Consider the following 13,267-nt stretch of genomic DNA (forward strand, 5'->3'; position numbering starts at 1 on the left):
CGCGCATCCAAGTGCGACGCTCTGTGCGTCAGGGTTGCCCCCTGTCACCATTGCTTTTTTGTTTGTATATTGAACCTTTTTGTTTGAGCGTTATTGAAAGCAACAGCGTTCATGGTTTTCGTTTGCATGCGGCGGAGGTCCGCATTCTCGCGTATGCTGATGACATTGCCGTATTCTGTGCTGACTACGAAAGCGTTCGTGTTGTGGTTCAAATTGTGAAAAACTTTTGTTCTGTGAGCGGGAGTGCTGTGAACTGGGCTAAGTGTTTGGGGTTCTGGCACGGCGACTGGCCCTTAACCCCAACGAATTTCGCAAACATGACTTGGACAGCAACCCCAGTAAAATATTTAGGAGTGCCGCTGGAGAATTATCGCGACAGTGAGCCATATTGGAAATGCCAAGTTGCTGAAATGCGTGAGAAGGCCGACAGGCTCAAATGCTTCAGCTGGTCTATTTTCGCGCGTGCCACAATTTGTAACCTTTTTTTTGTAACCAAGCTGTGGTATGTCTTGCAAGCAATTCATTGTTCTCGCGTCAATGTGCAGAAGCTGCACCGTGTATTTGCGGTTTTTGTGTGGGGAAGCACTTGGGAGCGGACACGACGCACCAATCTGTTTCACCGCGTCCGCTCTGGAGGACTAGGTTTGGCCCATCTATATCTGCGCCAGTTGGTTAACCGATTTATGTTTTTTCGTGACACGAATGACCCCTTTTTGCGAACTGTGTGTCAGGTTAGGTTGGGCAGGGTTTTGCCAAATTTGGTTGTTAGTTCGGAGAGTATGCAAGGGAGCATTTTTGGCTTCCTTAAAGAGGTGTACATGGCATGTCGCGTCTTGCAAGTGCGATTTTCGTTTGAATATTTGTCAGTGGTGTCGCGAAAGAAACTTTATAAGGACCTGTGTGAGGTCTTTCTTCCGGTACCGTTGTACAGGTCGTTGTACTGTGCAGGTCCATGGCAGTCAGTTCTAAAACGTGTGAAAAGAATGACTGTACCAGGCGGAGTTAAAAGTTTCTTCTTTAAGCTCCATACGAACACTCTTGAAGTCAAGACGTATTTGGAAGCGAAGGGTTTCTTTGTGCCTTGGGGAAATCATTGTTTCATATGCCGGAAGCCGGAAACTATCGAACATGTTTTCTTAGATTGTTGGGAAGCCCTTTTCTTTTGGGACATTCTCCAACGCACGATTAAAAAAGACTTACCGGTTGATGCTTTCGGAATTAGATTTCTGCCCGTCGAGAGTGAAGACGGGATTCCTTTTGACATGATTATGATATTGGGCCTGCACAGTATTTGGCGATCCAGGATGGCGGTCAGCCACGCAGACATTGATGCCAGGCCCATAAGACAGTATTTTTGTGAATCTGTTAGCAGAGCTATTGAAGGATACAAGAGACAAGACCCAGTGCCTGAGTGGCTTCCAAGAATGGAAGCTTTGCTACACATGCGTGAATTTTAATCTCATCACGTAACCCCAAGTGAGGGTGACGTATTTTTAACATACGTGTTGTGTTCTTCGCGCGGACTGATTTTGTAAACTGACGTGTTGAAGTCGGCAATAAAGAAAAAAAAAAGTAGTGGTAAGGTACCGGGCTTGGGATTTGCAGGTCCGACGTTCGAACCCTGGTCGGAGCCTTTTTTTGTTTTTTTTATTGCGCCAAAACGCTCTCTGTTTCTTTCTGTTCTCAAAAAATATATATACGGTGTCCAGGCACCGCGTATTTACCGCGCTAGAGCTGTTTTTCGAACCAGTACCCAGTGCCTCCCAGTACGCCGCGCCTGCCCAGCACCCCAGCATCCAGCGCGCGGCACTGGGCCCATAATCCGGCGCTGCACTGGACACTGGATAGTGACTTTTGCAATAGGCATACCTGCTTATGTGCCAAAGCTCTCAACGTGTAGGCAGTCTGAAATATTACTGGTGAATAAATGACCAACCATTAGTATTTCGACTCTGGTACCCCATTAAATTTGCTGTAGAAACGTACCCACCTACTAACAGGCACTGGATATCAGCCACACCTTCAAGTGCCACTACATTATGTGCCTTTTCACTGCAGGGATTCGAAAAGTAACCTTCTGTGGGAGTGTAGTGAAAGTTTTTTCTCACAGGATTGACATAGCTACAATATGGGTAATAATGCAAAACACAGTAAAGGCCCTTACCGAATGGTAAATAACGACATTAATTCCTCTTGCATCCTGCTTCACATAAGCAGCAGTAGATGAAATATCTTTACTTAGTTGTGTAACCTCTTTTATGTTCAGAAACAGCAACCAAAGCAGTGCATTATCCTGAAAATGTGAGCTGGCTTTTTTTGACAGTTCTGTGAAAGCAGTGTGGTGCATGGGTTTGAATGGGATCGAAAAAAAGCTTTTCCGCTTTCAGAGCGATTCGTGCAGACGGGAGCAGAGCACCCGGTCATTATATCATTCCGATGGGACTGTGCGGACACTGCGATGAACCAACTGTGAGACGCGCTGCGCCCGTTTTGTTGTTTCTCCGCAGCTAGCGCGCACGCGAAGAGCGAACGCCAAGATCGACCGGATTCGCTTTGAATTTGACTGGCGATAACTTGTGTCAATCCAGTTCGCTGCAGCGGCGGCGTCGGGAAATACGAAAATTGGCCCGGGCATCTGCTTCTCCGCAATGCACGGTTGCTTGACTACCACGTGATGACGCTCTGCCAATAGGGGCGCTAGCGGCGTGATAAAACAGACGCGCAACTCTGCTACCTGCGGTAGCATATACAGTAACTCTACCGCCCACTAAAGCCGCTCAATCTCCCAAAGTAGCGCCATTCACTTCCCTCCTCCTCCGCTCGGCGTGGCCTCGATGGTGGCGCCCCCATTGGTGGGCCTGCCGTAGCAGACGACGCTACGGGAGGAAATCTGCAGAAAAGTTCGTTCGAGCCCTGCGGAGCAGTTTTTTTCAATCGAGATCTTTCTTCGGCAGTCGGTAACTGGTCTTTAGAATTTCGTGTCGGAATTGCGGAAGAAATAGAGAAAATGACCATTATTCAAGGCGTACGTTCAGGACACTTTTGTTCGGTCAGCGCGTGAGAGATTCCGGCTGTGTGCGGTCAGCAATGCCTGGCAACAGGGCCGTTTTTTTTCATTGCGGGATGCTTTGGTAATCGTGACGATATATTGTTTTTTTTTTTGCAAGTATTGCTCCAGGAGGGCACATGTAATGGCTAACGGAGGCCTCTGAAGAGCACGTAACATTACACCAATGCAGGCGTCGCAGGGAGTGTTCGCATACAAAATTGGCTGTCCGCGATCTTATACCCCCTTGGCATGCACAGGCTTCGGCGAGCCCCATCCAGCCCTGGTTCTAGCTTTGGTGTTCCCGTTGCCGCTTTGGTGCCCTGGAGGCGCCGTCAATAATAATACGAAATAATGACAAGATGTTACAACTAGTAAATAAAATTTATTGAAGGAATACAATTGCGCCGAGGCGCCAACTTCTGAAGCAGCGCTAGCGCGCGAGTATTATGAAACGCAAACGAGGAATTTACCGGCCCACGTACGACTCTAAGATCAAAGGGCACGTTAAACATCCCCAGGCGAGCTAGATAAAGTTGTCCGGAGCCATCCACTACGACCTCCATCCTAGCTTTAGTCATTTCGGAACGTTAAAAACGTTAATCACCGCAAACCAAATCAATACATGCGGGCGTACATTCGAAGCTAAAAGATTGCATCGTAAGTCATAGTGAGCCTTGCAAAAGCGTCGAGAATGTGCTAACTTCTGGTGGAGCTCAAATCACACCCTGAATAAAGTCGCTTTTATGCCACAGGCCAACTGCAGATGCGTGCATTTCACCGCAAGACGAAACTACATGAAACAAATAAAGCACATTCGAAAAAAAAGTCATACAACGCGCTAAAAACCACGCAGAGCATGAACACACACTTTTTTCGAAGCGGAAGGCGTGAACTAGGCTCAAAATAAGAGGTTGTGAGTTGCCGTGGCCCTTACTTCACAAAGCCGTGCGTTCTTTGCCACTTCCTCGAAGTCAGCCCGCCCGATCCTGCGAATCCACACTTCTTTTTGCGTAGCGCCCGCCGGACGACAAAGCAAAAAGCTTTTTGCCCTCGCTGTGTCTATTGCGGCAACCGAAGACGTAGCAGCATGGCATCGCAATTAAGTTCTCGGCCCTGCACATTCTATTGCGCTAACGCACTCCGTCAGTCCGCCTGCCGTACTTTGGTCGCCAGGCCCAACAATGGAGGTCGGCGCGCGCTGGAAAGAAAAAAATACACAAAAGCGTGGCGCCTGCTTCCATGTGACACAGATTGGCCAATGGGGGAGCGTAGGAGGCTGGGGCGACAAGAAGCGTGGAGGAGGACGCGCCAGGGTGAGCGGGGTAGCGGAAAGATCTAAGAATGGCGCTACTTTTGAAAAATTGAGGGGCTTTACCACCCACGCAAGAGGCCGTGTGTCTACCCGAAAGCTCGCCTTCACGCATAGCGTTCTCCACCAGCGTTTGGCGGGAAACATCACGGTTAGATGGGCGCAGTTGCCGTGAAGCGTGAGATGCAGTCAGAAACCTTTGAATGCAATCGTATTCTCCTCTTAGTAGCGAACCTTAGACGTCTTCCATATCTTTAAAACGATAACTTTGACGACATTTTACGCAAGGTAAATTCCTTACAAATGAGTAGAATATACCTCTTGAGCAATCTTGAAACAGAAACGCGGAGATGGCGATTGTATAATTTTCTCAGTAGCGGCGTTAACAGCTCCTCAGCAGACGACCGCCTACATTTGTCGGTAGGCCGCTGTGACCAAATTGCCAGCAAGTCCCACCTGCAAATATTAATCGCACCGCAAGCACCACCTAATTATGAACGGAAATTATTCGTATGAGTCGAGCATTTTAGGTCATGCTACTCGTCCTGCAAATGACGAAAGCGGCGCTTTGTTGAGTTTTGCGTAAAAAAGGTCTCTTTTCGCTAAGTTTTCGTCATGCGGCTACTCCTATTCAGACGGCCATTTTTTTCACGAACACTACTTATCTAGATTCTATCATAAACTAGTCTATTTACGGAAACACACATTTTGCTATAGTTTGCGTGTACGAAAAATTGAACTGAAAATATTGTGTCTGCCCTTATGTTTCGTTGCGCCGTCTTTTATAGCTGCCGAAGTTGATCACACTGTAAGCGTGTACACACGATAACCTGCTAGACCTCAAGAATATTTTTCTGTGTCCTATAGAAGCAATATGAATACTACATTAGTAGAGTAGTAGATATATTTTTAAAATTATATTTACACAGTTCTTAGTGCCAATTTTGTTAATAAAAAGTAAACACGCGCACACAGTGGAAGAGGCTAAAGATGCACGTGTGATAGTTTGCGCAAGCGTTCGCGCGAATAATATATTAACCTGAACGGAATTCGGCAACCTTTTGAAACTAGAACCATAATAGTGGAGTCAGTGCATTTATTGCTTTCTCTTGCCCTATAGTGCAAGAGTGGTGATATAAATTGTCCCTGTGGTATGTGATAGCACATGACAATATTTTATCAACTTCGCATGCCTGAACTTCCCCTCCTGCTGACTGCGTCGCACGGATACAGGAGGAGTTCAACCGTGTTGTGGAGGTCATTGACAAAGTCGGAGGGAAATCGATGGACGTTCGTGGTTACGTGTTTACAAGCAGCTTGAAGAACATTACATCTTTCTTTTACGGTGCCCGCTTCTCGCATGATCACCCCACCATGAAGGAACTGCACGGAACGATGGTGCAGCTGAATCCACTTCTGAATTCTGGGAGCGTTTACGAGTTTCAAAAGCCAGCGGTGCGCCGGCTGGTTTCCATGCTTCCTTTTACCAGACAGGGCAGGATTTCAAACTGCCTGACGAAACTGGAGACCATTGCCAAGTGAGGATGATAGAATTGCACGTGCAAGAACTCTTGCATCTAGTACAAATAGAGCATGACCAGATGAAAGTTCCCAGATTTCAAAATGAAAAAGAAAAATGTGATACAATGACATCAGCAGTTTGTGGCATCATTCTTATCCTCTAAAATATGTTGCGGTTTTCGAAGCAGTTCACGTTAAAAGTTTACTTGGAGAGCAATGGGCGACTGTCCAAGTGAATTTGACTGCCTCTGGAGGTGTTGCCATTTTTGGCATTTATTCAGTGCGTGAAAGTACACAGGAGGTCTGAAAAAATAACCAGGAAAAATTTTGAACATCTTTACATGATACCACAAACGACTCGTTTTTATGTATTGCAGTTCTTTATTTAATTTTGAAATCAAGGAGGTTTGATGTGGATACCCGTTATACTCTAGAATGCTGCAAAAACATCAAGGAGCGGTAAAAACTATCAAGTGTATTGGCCAGCTCAAAGCAATTCCTGCGTATGTTCACTACTATTTGAAACCATATATATCGTCGAATAATAGCAAGCGTGGTTCAGCACGTTAGGTACTGACAGCATTTTACCCCCAAGCGTACGTGGGCTGTCAGTGAAATCACCGAGAGTTATTGTGTCTCTGTGGATGAAGCGAGCGTCGGGGGATGAAGGTGCCTGGAAGTGGAGAGGAGAATAGGGCGCCGCTCAAAGTACGGAGGAGAGCGCTAAGTGCATGCCAAAGTAACGCCACCACGAGGAAAGTCTAGGTAGCGCTGAGCGATGGCTGGAAATAGAAAGTAGGCGAAGTGCCCCGGAAAAGAAGGTCAGGTGGATGCATGCTTGGTTAACCTCCTTTGTCAGTTGCTACGGGTTCTACGCCGGCCATGGAGAAAGGCAAAGACTAGAAGAGAGCGTCCCGTGACAACCTTGAAGCCTAGTCTTAAAAGATTTAGAGGAGAAATTGGCCGCCCCATGCTAAGGCAGCGGTAGATTTAGTCAGCTGGTTTTGCTTGCCTATTGCGTGTGTTTCAGAATATGGGCACATAGCAGGCGTGAAAAATTACGCCGAGTTTAGAGAAGGAATTCATGCGTTTGAAGCAGTCGAGTTCCTGCTATGTCAGTCAAGTAATGCACCGAACCCGCACACATTACGTTGATGCAGCTCACCGCTTAAGCAGCAGACATGCCTCTAGGCTGTAGCGAAAGAAGGCGCCGGGTAACCGGCAGTGTGCCGAAAAATCCGCGAGGGCCACCTCAAGGATGACTGGTCGCATTTCAACGTGGTTTCAGGGAAACGAGGGAACATTCAAACCGCAAACTTGTGCAGCCAACAAAGTTACCTTTCCAATGGCCATTCGTCGCGTTTTGTAAGGTCTTCTGGTTAAGAAGGACGCCTTTTGTCCCCGCAAGCATCTCAAGGTCATGTTTCTCGTCCAGGGTCCGCAGCGATAGGTTTTTCGGGGGGAAGAAATATTGCCCTTTCTTGAGCGCAAGCGTTGACCAGCGAGCCGGGGCCTCCCGGAGACAGCGAACATATTTAAGGCCATGTCGGCTCATCGTTATGATAGGCGGTCCCAGCCGACGCTGTGGCTCTCCTTGAAGTGTTCGGCCTTTCAGCAGACCGTCGAGAACTCGGCAGGTGCGTCTCAACAGCATAACAACGTCGCACCACACAATTTTAGAAAACAGTGCACGTAAGTGTGACAGAAAGACGACAACCTCGGCGTCAAGAACGAAGGCCTATGCTATTTATTTATCTCACAGCGAAGCATGCGTAGCGGAACTTTCAGCTAAGCGAAAACTTGACGCAGCAATTCACCGTCGATTACGATACTCTCTATTGCGAAATTTTAGCGGCGCCCTATAATTCCTTTCATTTCGCGATATATTGACCCCCACGGAAAATCTGTTTCGTTCGCCACGTTGCAAGCGTAGCGAAGTGTGGCGCTTCCGCCTCGCTAATACGGAGATTACTATACTACTACTATGCTACTCCCACCTCCCCTTTCCGTTTCATGGTTCCGCTGCGCCTTCCTGTCCGCATTCCTACACGCGTCTTTCGTCCCCCGCTGCGCTCCATGTTCGCTTTCATCTTTCGCTGTGCTCGTTTGATCAGGTACGCCGCCGATGACGCGCGCCACAGAAACGAGCGCCTCAGAGCTGCGCAATAAAATATCCCGCAAACATGTCGCCTCTTCCTAGGTGAAAGATAACGTGAAAAAAAGGAGCATAAGATCCGTAGCGCAGTTTAGCGTGCACAACAGATGACGAAGCAATAGAGCACACTCGGACAATCTACATGGGTTTCTAGACAAAAACGCTGGCAACCAAACTAACGGCTCTGGTAAATGATGTTACGCGTTGAAGATTCTGTCGTCATGGGTCAGAAACCCCAGTCTTTCTCCATGTTTCAAGGCAACGACCACTTCCTATGTACCTCCATGCCTGGCGTTACAGCCATGGAGGCGCTAAACGTTACCATGTACCAAAGCATTTCGAATGATCTGGCAATCATGCGTGTCTATTATTATCGAAAAGGCACCGCGCACAGGGCCCCAGAGAGGGGCAGGGATGGTGCCAGAGGTTGGATTGCTGAGTTAGCCGAATCACATGGAGGTCTCTGCTGGCCTTTCTTTATCTCCATGGTGTGCGCAGGTGACGTGCCGGGTTGGTCTCGTGATCGAGAGCCCGAGCGCCGAGTGAGGACTCAGCAGCGAACTAAGCTACGCTAGGCCGAGCATGTGCCCCCGATCCCGATGACGTCACAAATCGCGGGGCAGAAGCTTAACAAGACGTATTAAACTTGCGGAAAGCGCCCATAGAACACAGAAAATAAAATATTAGCCTTGAGAAAACCGCCCCACTTACACAATCAAAGCATTTGAAAAGCATTATACGCGCACTGCGCAGATAGAAAATTCACCCGTGCGTTGGGCGCGAGCCGCATTCGGAAATTGAAACGTAACTATAACTTTTTTCGGGAACAATGGTACCAACTTTGCCATGGCCATATACGCCACTAAAGCTGTTTTTTTTTTATTTCGATGGCAAACTCTGACGTTAGAGTATCTCCTTCTGTCATTGGTTTTATTCTCGCGCCACAGAATATCTTCCTTGCTTATGCCAAAATACTGTTGACCTGTATGCATGTTGGTTACAAGCGAAGCTAAAGTAGTATAAAAGGCCTCTCAGCTAAATGAATGGATGAAGAGTAATTTATTATGCTAAAAATCTTATCTGAAAGCTCGTCCGGGGACAAAATGTGTATTGCTTCATATTACGAGGAAGTACAATGTACTATTCTTGTGGGGGCGATTACCTGAGGGGAGCAATCAATACAATAAATTAAAGTGCAAAACAGCACGCAGGACGATCGTAGGAGATGAAGACATAGTGCTATCACTGCTAACGGAGAGTTATGCAGTACCAACTAGCCCTCCAGACTGTTAGTTTGAACATCCACATAATTAAGTGTGACTTTTTCATTAATTCCAACTGCGAGGGAGGTGAAGGACTTTATAAATTGAAAATAAAGTTTGAATAAAAAGTTAAAAATTAAGACCTTTCTGTGCGACACCAGTGGAAAATGATGTTCACTGAATGAATGCTAAGTCTTGCATTTGTTCAATGTCCAGTTACCAAATAGCGTTTTTGGATTCAGGAAATGTATTCGATGTATATTGTATATTTCTCTATGCTCGAATAACACGACAAGCCAAGGTAATCACCACCTCCAATCAAAAGAACAAGAAAAGGAATACTATGAGGAATTTTAAAAAGAATTATGCCGAGAATTTTTTTCAAATGAGAATTCGAAAGGTATTTGAACAACTCAAGAGCAACTTAGCGCTGAATCGAGTGTGATAATATTTTTTTCTTACTTCAAGGAAACAAGTGCGTGAGTACAAAGAGACCAACTGTGAAAACGAAAGCAGAGACTTTATTCCTGGTTACCTTCAAAAGATTGAGGATGACAAAAAGGAATCCAAACGCCTGTTTACCGGTAATTCTTCTGCTTTCTTATTGAAATGAACTGTCATATTGATGCCGTATAGTTGGTAAAGTTCGCAACCTAAACAGGGCTAAACAATGGACAAGCAGATGAACAATACGAAGGACGAGGTTGTGGCCTTGATATAAAATTTACTTCTGCATTTATATTCCTTGCTCTCTATGAAACCAACGTTAATTGAACTACAGCGCCGGGTCGTTCGATGTCCTTGCTTATTGGGCCGGTTCACTGCGCTGTTTAAGCTTTTAGAATGGAATAGCTAATGGCACATGAGCCAGAGAAGATCAGCTCTAGCTGCATCAATATTTGCCTTTTGTAAGTGCAAGTCAATATTTTAGATTATCATCATGTGAAATAAGCAAAGGGATTGTAGAAGGTGTCGCCAAAATAGAAAAAAAGCGTCCAAATGTTAAGAAAGCCATCAGCTGCTCGTACCTAAGTGATATTTTGAAAATTATCCTATTCAGTTATACATACTGTTATTCCACATGAGGGAGATATGTTGGACCAATAGAAAGGCAATAGCGGTAAGAACACTACTGCATAAAATTAACATATAAACACTATACTAACAGGACTGTGAAATCGCAAAGTAGGCCCTCGATAATAAAATGAACACATACACAGCAATACGTTACTAAGCTGGGTAGTTCAATATAAATTAGCCGTTGACAACGGCAAGCGGTATCTTATGGTGTCGAGTGGAACTCAATAACCATCAATGTTTCTTTTGCCCAAGAAGGGCGCAGCCTATTCGACTCCTCTCGCGGTGCTTAAAAAAGGCAATATGTTCAAAAATCCGTAATTAGAAAATGTTCTTGACTGGGTGTACGTGTGGCTTTGTGGAATGCACGAAATGATAATTGCGACTCAAAGAGAGATATGCAGGCTATCATTAAGCCAAACTTCTTCAATGCTCATAATTTTTGACAGCGTGTGCAATGCGCAAGTGCAAAACAGGTGAAACACTGTACACATGCATGCGCAATTAAAATGTTTATTTAACACTGCTAGAGAAAATAGAACAATATCACACGCATTCAGGCAGTGAGATAGTATCTAGAGTCATCGCGGAAATATTTAGAACATGATATGATGATGTTTCTGATGCCACTGTGCTTTTGTACAGATGAAAGCCTGGTGGGCAACATCACCGCCTTCCTGACAGCGGGAACCTTTAGCACAGCTGGAACAATTTGCTGGGGATTGTTTCAATTTTCACAAAATGTGGCCACAATCCAAGCTCGTGTCCAGCGGGAAATAGACGATGCCGTAGGCCCCCATCGGCAGCCCACCTGGGAAGACAGGAAGCAAATGCCATTCACTCTCGCCTGCGTCTGGGAACTCCTGCGATGGGTGACTACAGCGGTTACCGGTGTGCCAAGAGAGTGAGTGAACTCTGCCGAAGACAACTAGCGCGGTTTATGGCCCATCGAACATGAGCTGCTGTTTCCGCACTAGTCTACAAAAAGTGGCGGTTACCTGAAGCAAAATATTTTGAATAATTCACTGCATGTTAATTAACGTCCATGATTTCCCGTCAGTTTCATCTCATGCAACAAACAAGTGGGATGCCTCCGAAGCCAATGGTGGATATCCTCACTATGCAGCACTGTTATTCTTCTCCGCCGCAGCAACTGCAGTGCATGCTGTGCCGCATTAACATTAGGTACGCTCGCGAGTTTGCAAATCCATCAGGAGTGTTAAGACTGGCATCGTTGCTATTCCCGCAAAAACTTCACCCTTTGGCAAAAACTCTATGTTTTTTTTTTTTTTTTCAGAGACAACCAGAATATTGGGTTGCGATACCGAGAAATTGTGGTGCAACCCCAATATGCTACTAAACGCTTAAACAGCACTAAAATGGCGCATATACACGAGAAAGATCAACATGACTAAAAAACTATCAATCGCATTGTATATTCACCTGTCTATTAAAATAACACGAACACATTTTTCGGGTATCCCGAAGGAAGCTGCACACATTTATACTTCGGAATGTTTGCAAATAATTGCAGGAGGGTTGCGGGTCAAGTCTTTCATGGATATTTCAAAAAAAAAAGCGAGGATGTTTTTTTTTATGAGAGATCAATTTAACTTTCCCACATCTACTGTCGGCCCTTCACCGTTTGTTCAGTTCTGAAAAGCCGGGTTTTTTTTGTGCGAAATTTATTCAAGCTTTGAGCTCCGTCATAAACAAGTTCATTTGGGATCGTGGTCGACTTTTCCTAAACGTCAAAAATGTGCCTCATATTCTGTTCGGTGTTATGCTCGAGTATTCATGTTTCATCATGATGTCGACAAAATTGTGAAATATCGGAAAAGTACGCCAAGACGACTTGAGGTGTGTCGTCGCGCAGCGAAGTTTGAGCACTCTAACAGCGATGATCTCGTCGAATCCAAAGCTGTTAATAACATCGCTTGTACCTGTATGTGTGGTAGTAGTTCTTAGTGACATTTCTAATAAAATAAGATTTCGGCAAGACACGGAATAAAGCAGCGTTACGCTTTGAAATTGCAATCTTTAAAAACAAAGCAAAATAAATTTACATGATGACGCATAACCAAAATAAAGAAAGACATCTTTACCATCAGGTGCATCGCAGCCACTCAGCAGAGAATAGACATGCTTTTGTGTAAAGCAAAGTATACAGGTTTCTGTTGCGCATATTTGTGTTTAAGCACAATAACTATAGACCCTAGACTATACATGCCGTGTAATAATAAATATGAGGGATTTTTCTAACTGCCTTTTTATAATATAATAATAATATTATATTATATTATTATTATTATTATTATTATTATTATTATATTATTTATATAATAATAATAATAATAATAATAATGTGGGGAAATGTTTAGCAAACGCGCGTATTTCTTACGGGGCCACCCTAGTTGCGGCCCTAAATTCCACCATGGTGGGTATATTTTTTTTTTGCCACTCGCTGATAACCAACCGTAAAAGCTGCCTTGTGCTCTACAGGTGCGAAAACACCCGTGTGCTTAGGCTCAACATAGGTTAAACATAAGTTAAAGAACCCGACGGGGTTCAACTTTGTATTGCCTAATAATCAGGTGGTAGTTCTTGCACGTAAAACCCCATAATTCAGTTTGTCCTGTATTGGTAGTTGTTTATTCATGTATTGGTATTTGTTTGTATTTATTTACATTATATTGTAGTGAAGCAGAGTGCCTTAACGTAGGCAGCTGGATTGCCAACAGCATGGCGTGCCGCAGATGCTCGAGCTTAGACACTGCTCGGTGAAGCGCCATCATCAGCCCGTCGTGTAATAAACTTCATGTCGACGTGCTGTGTTCCTTTCACGTCTACCATCCTGGAAGTCTCCACTGGGACGCTATTTTCCGCCCTGCCAG

At 45.1% G+C, this 13,267-nt stretch overlaps 1 protein-coding gene across 3 annotated transcripts in view; it reads left to right on the forward strand.

The window, feature by feature from the left end:
• The window catches only part of LOC135903502 (cytochrome P450 2A8-like), a 134,992-nt gene that overhangs the window by 90,649 nt on the left and 31,076 nt on the right, over positions 1-13,267 (forward strand). For all 3 annotated transcript variants that reach the window (XM_070522570.1, XM_070522568.1, XM_070522569.1), the window contains 3 exons: positions 5,592-5,896; positions 9,765-9,880; positions 11,019-11,277. In XM_070522570.1, the coding sequence (XP_070378671.1) occupies positions 5,592-5,896; positions 9,765-9,880; positions 11,019-11,277 (680 nt within the window). The remainder of the gene's footprint in view (positions 1-5,591; positions 5,897-9,764; positions 9,881-11,018; positions 11,278-13,267) is intronic.

The sequence above is a fragment of the Dermacentor albipictus genome, chromosome 7 (assembly GCF_038994185.2).
Source record: "Dermacentor albipictus isolate Rhodes 1998 colony chromosome 7, USDA_Dalb.pri_finalv2, whole genome shotgun sequence".
Taxonomy (NCBI): domain Eukaryota; kingdom Metazoa; phylum Arthropoda; class Arachnida; order Ixodida; family Ixodidae; genus Dermacentor; species Dermacentor albipictus.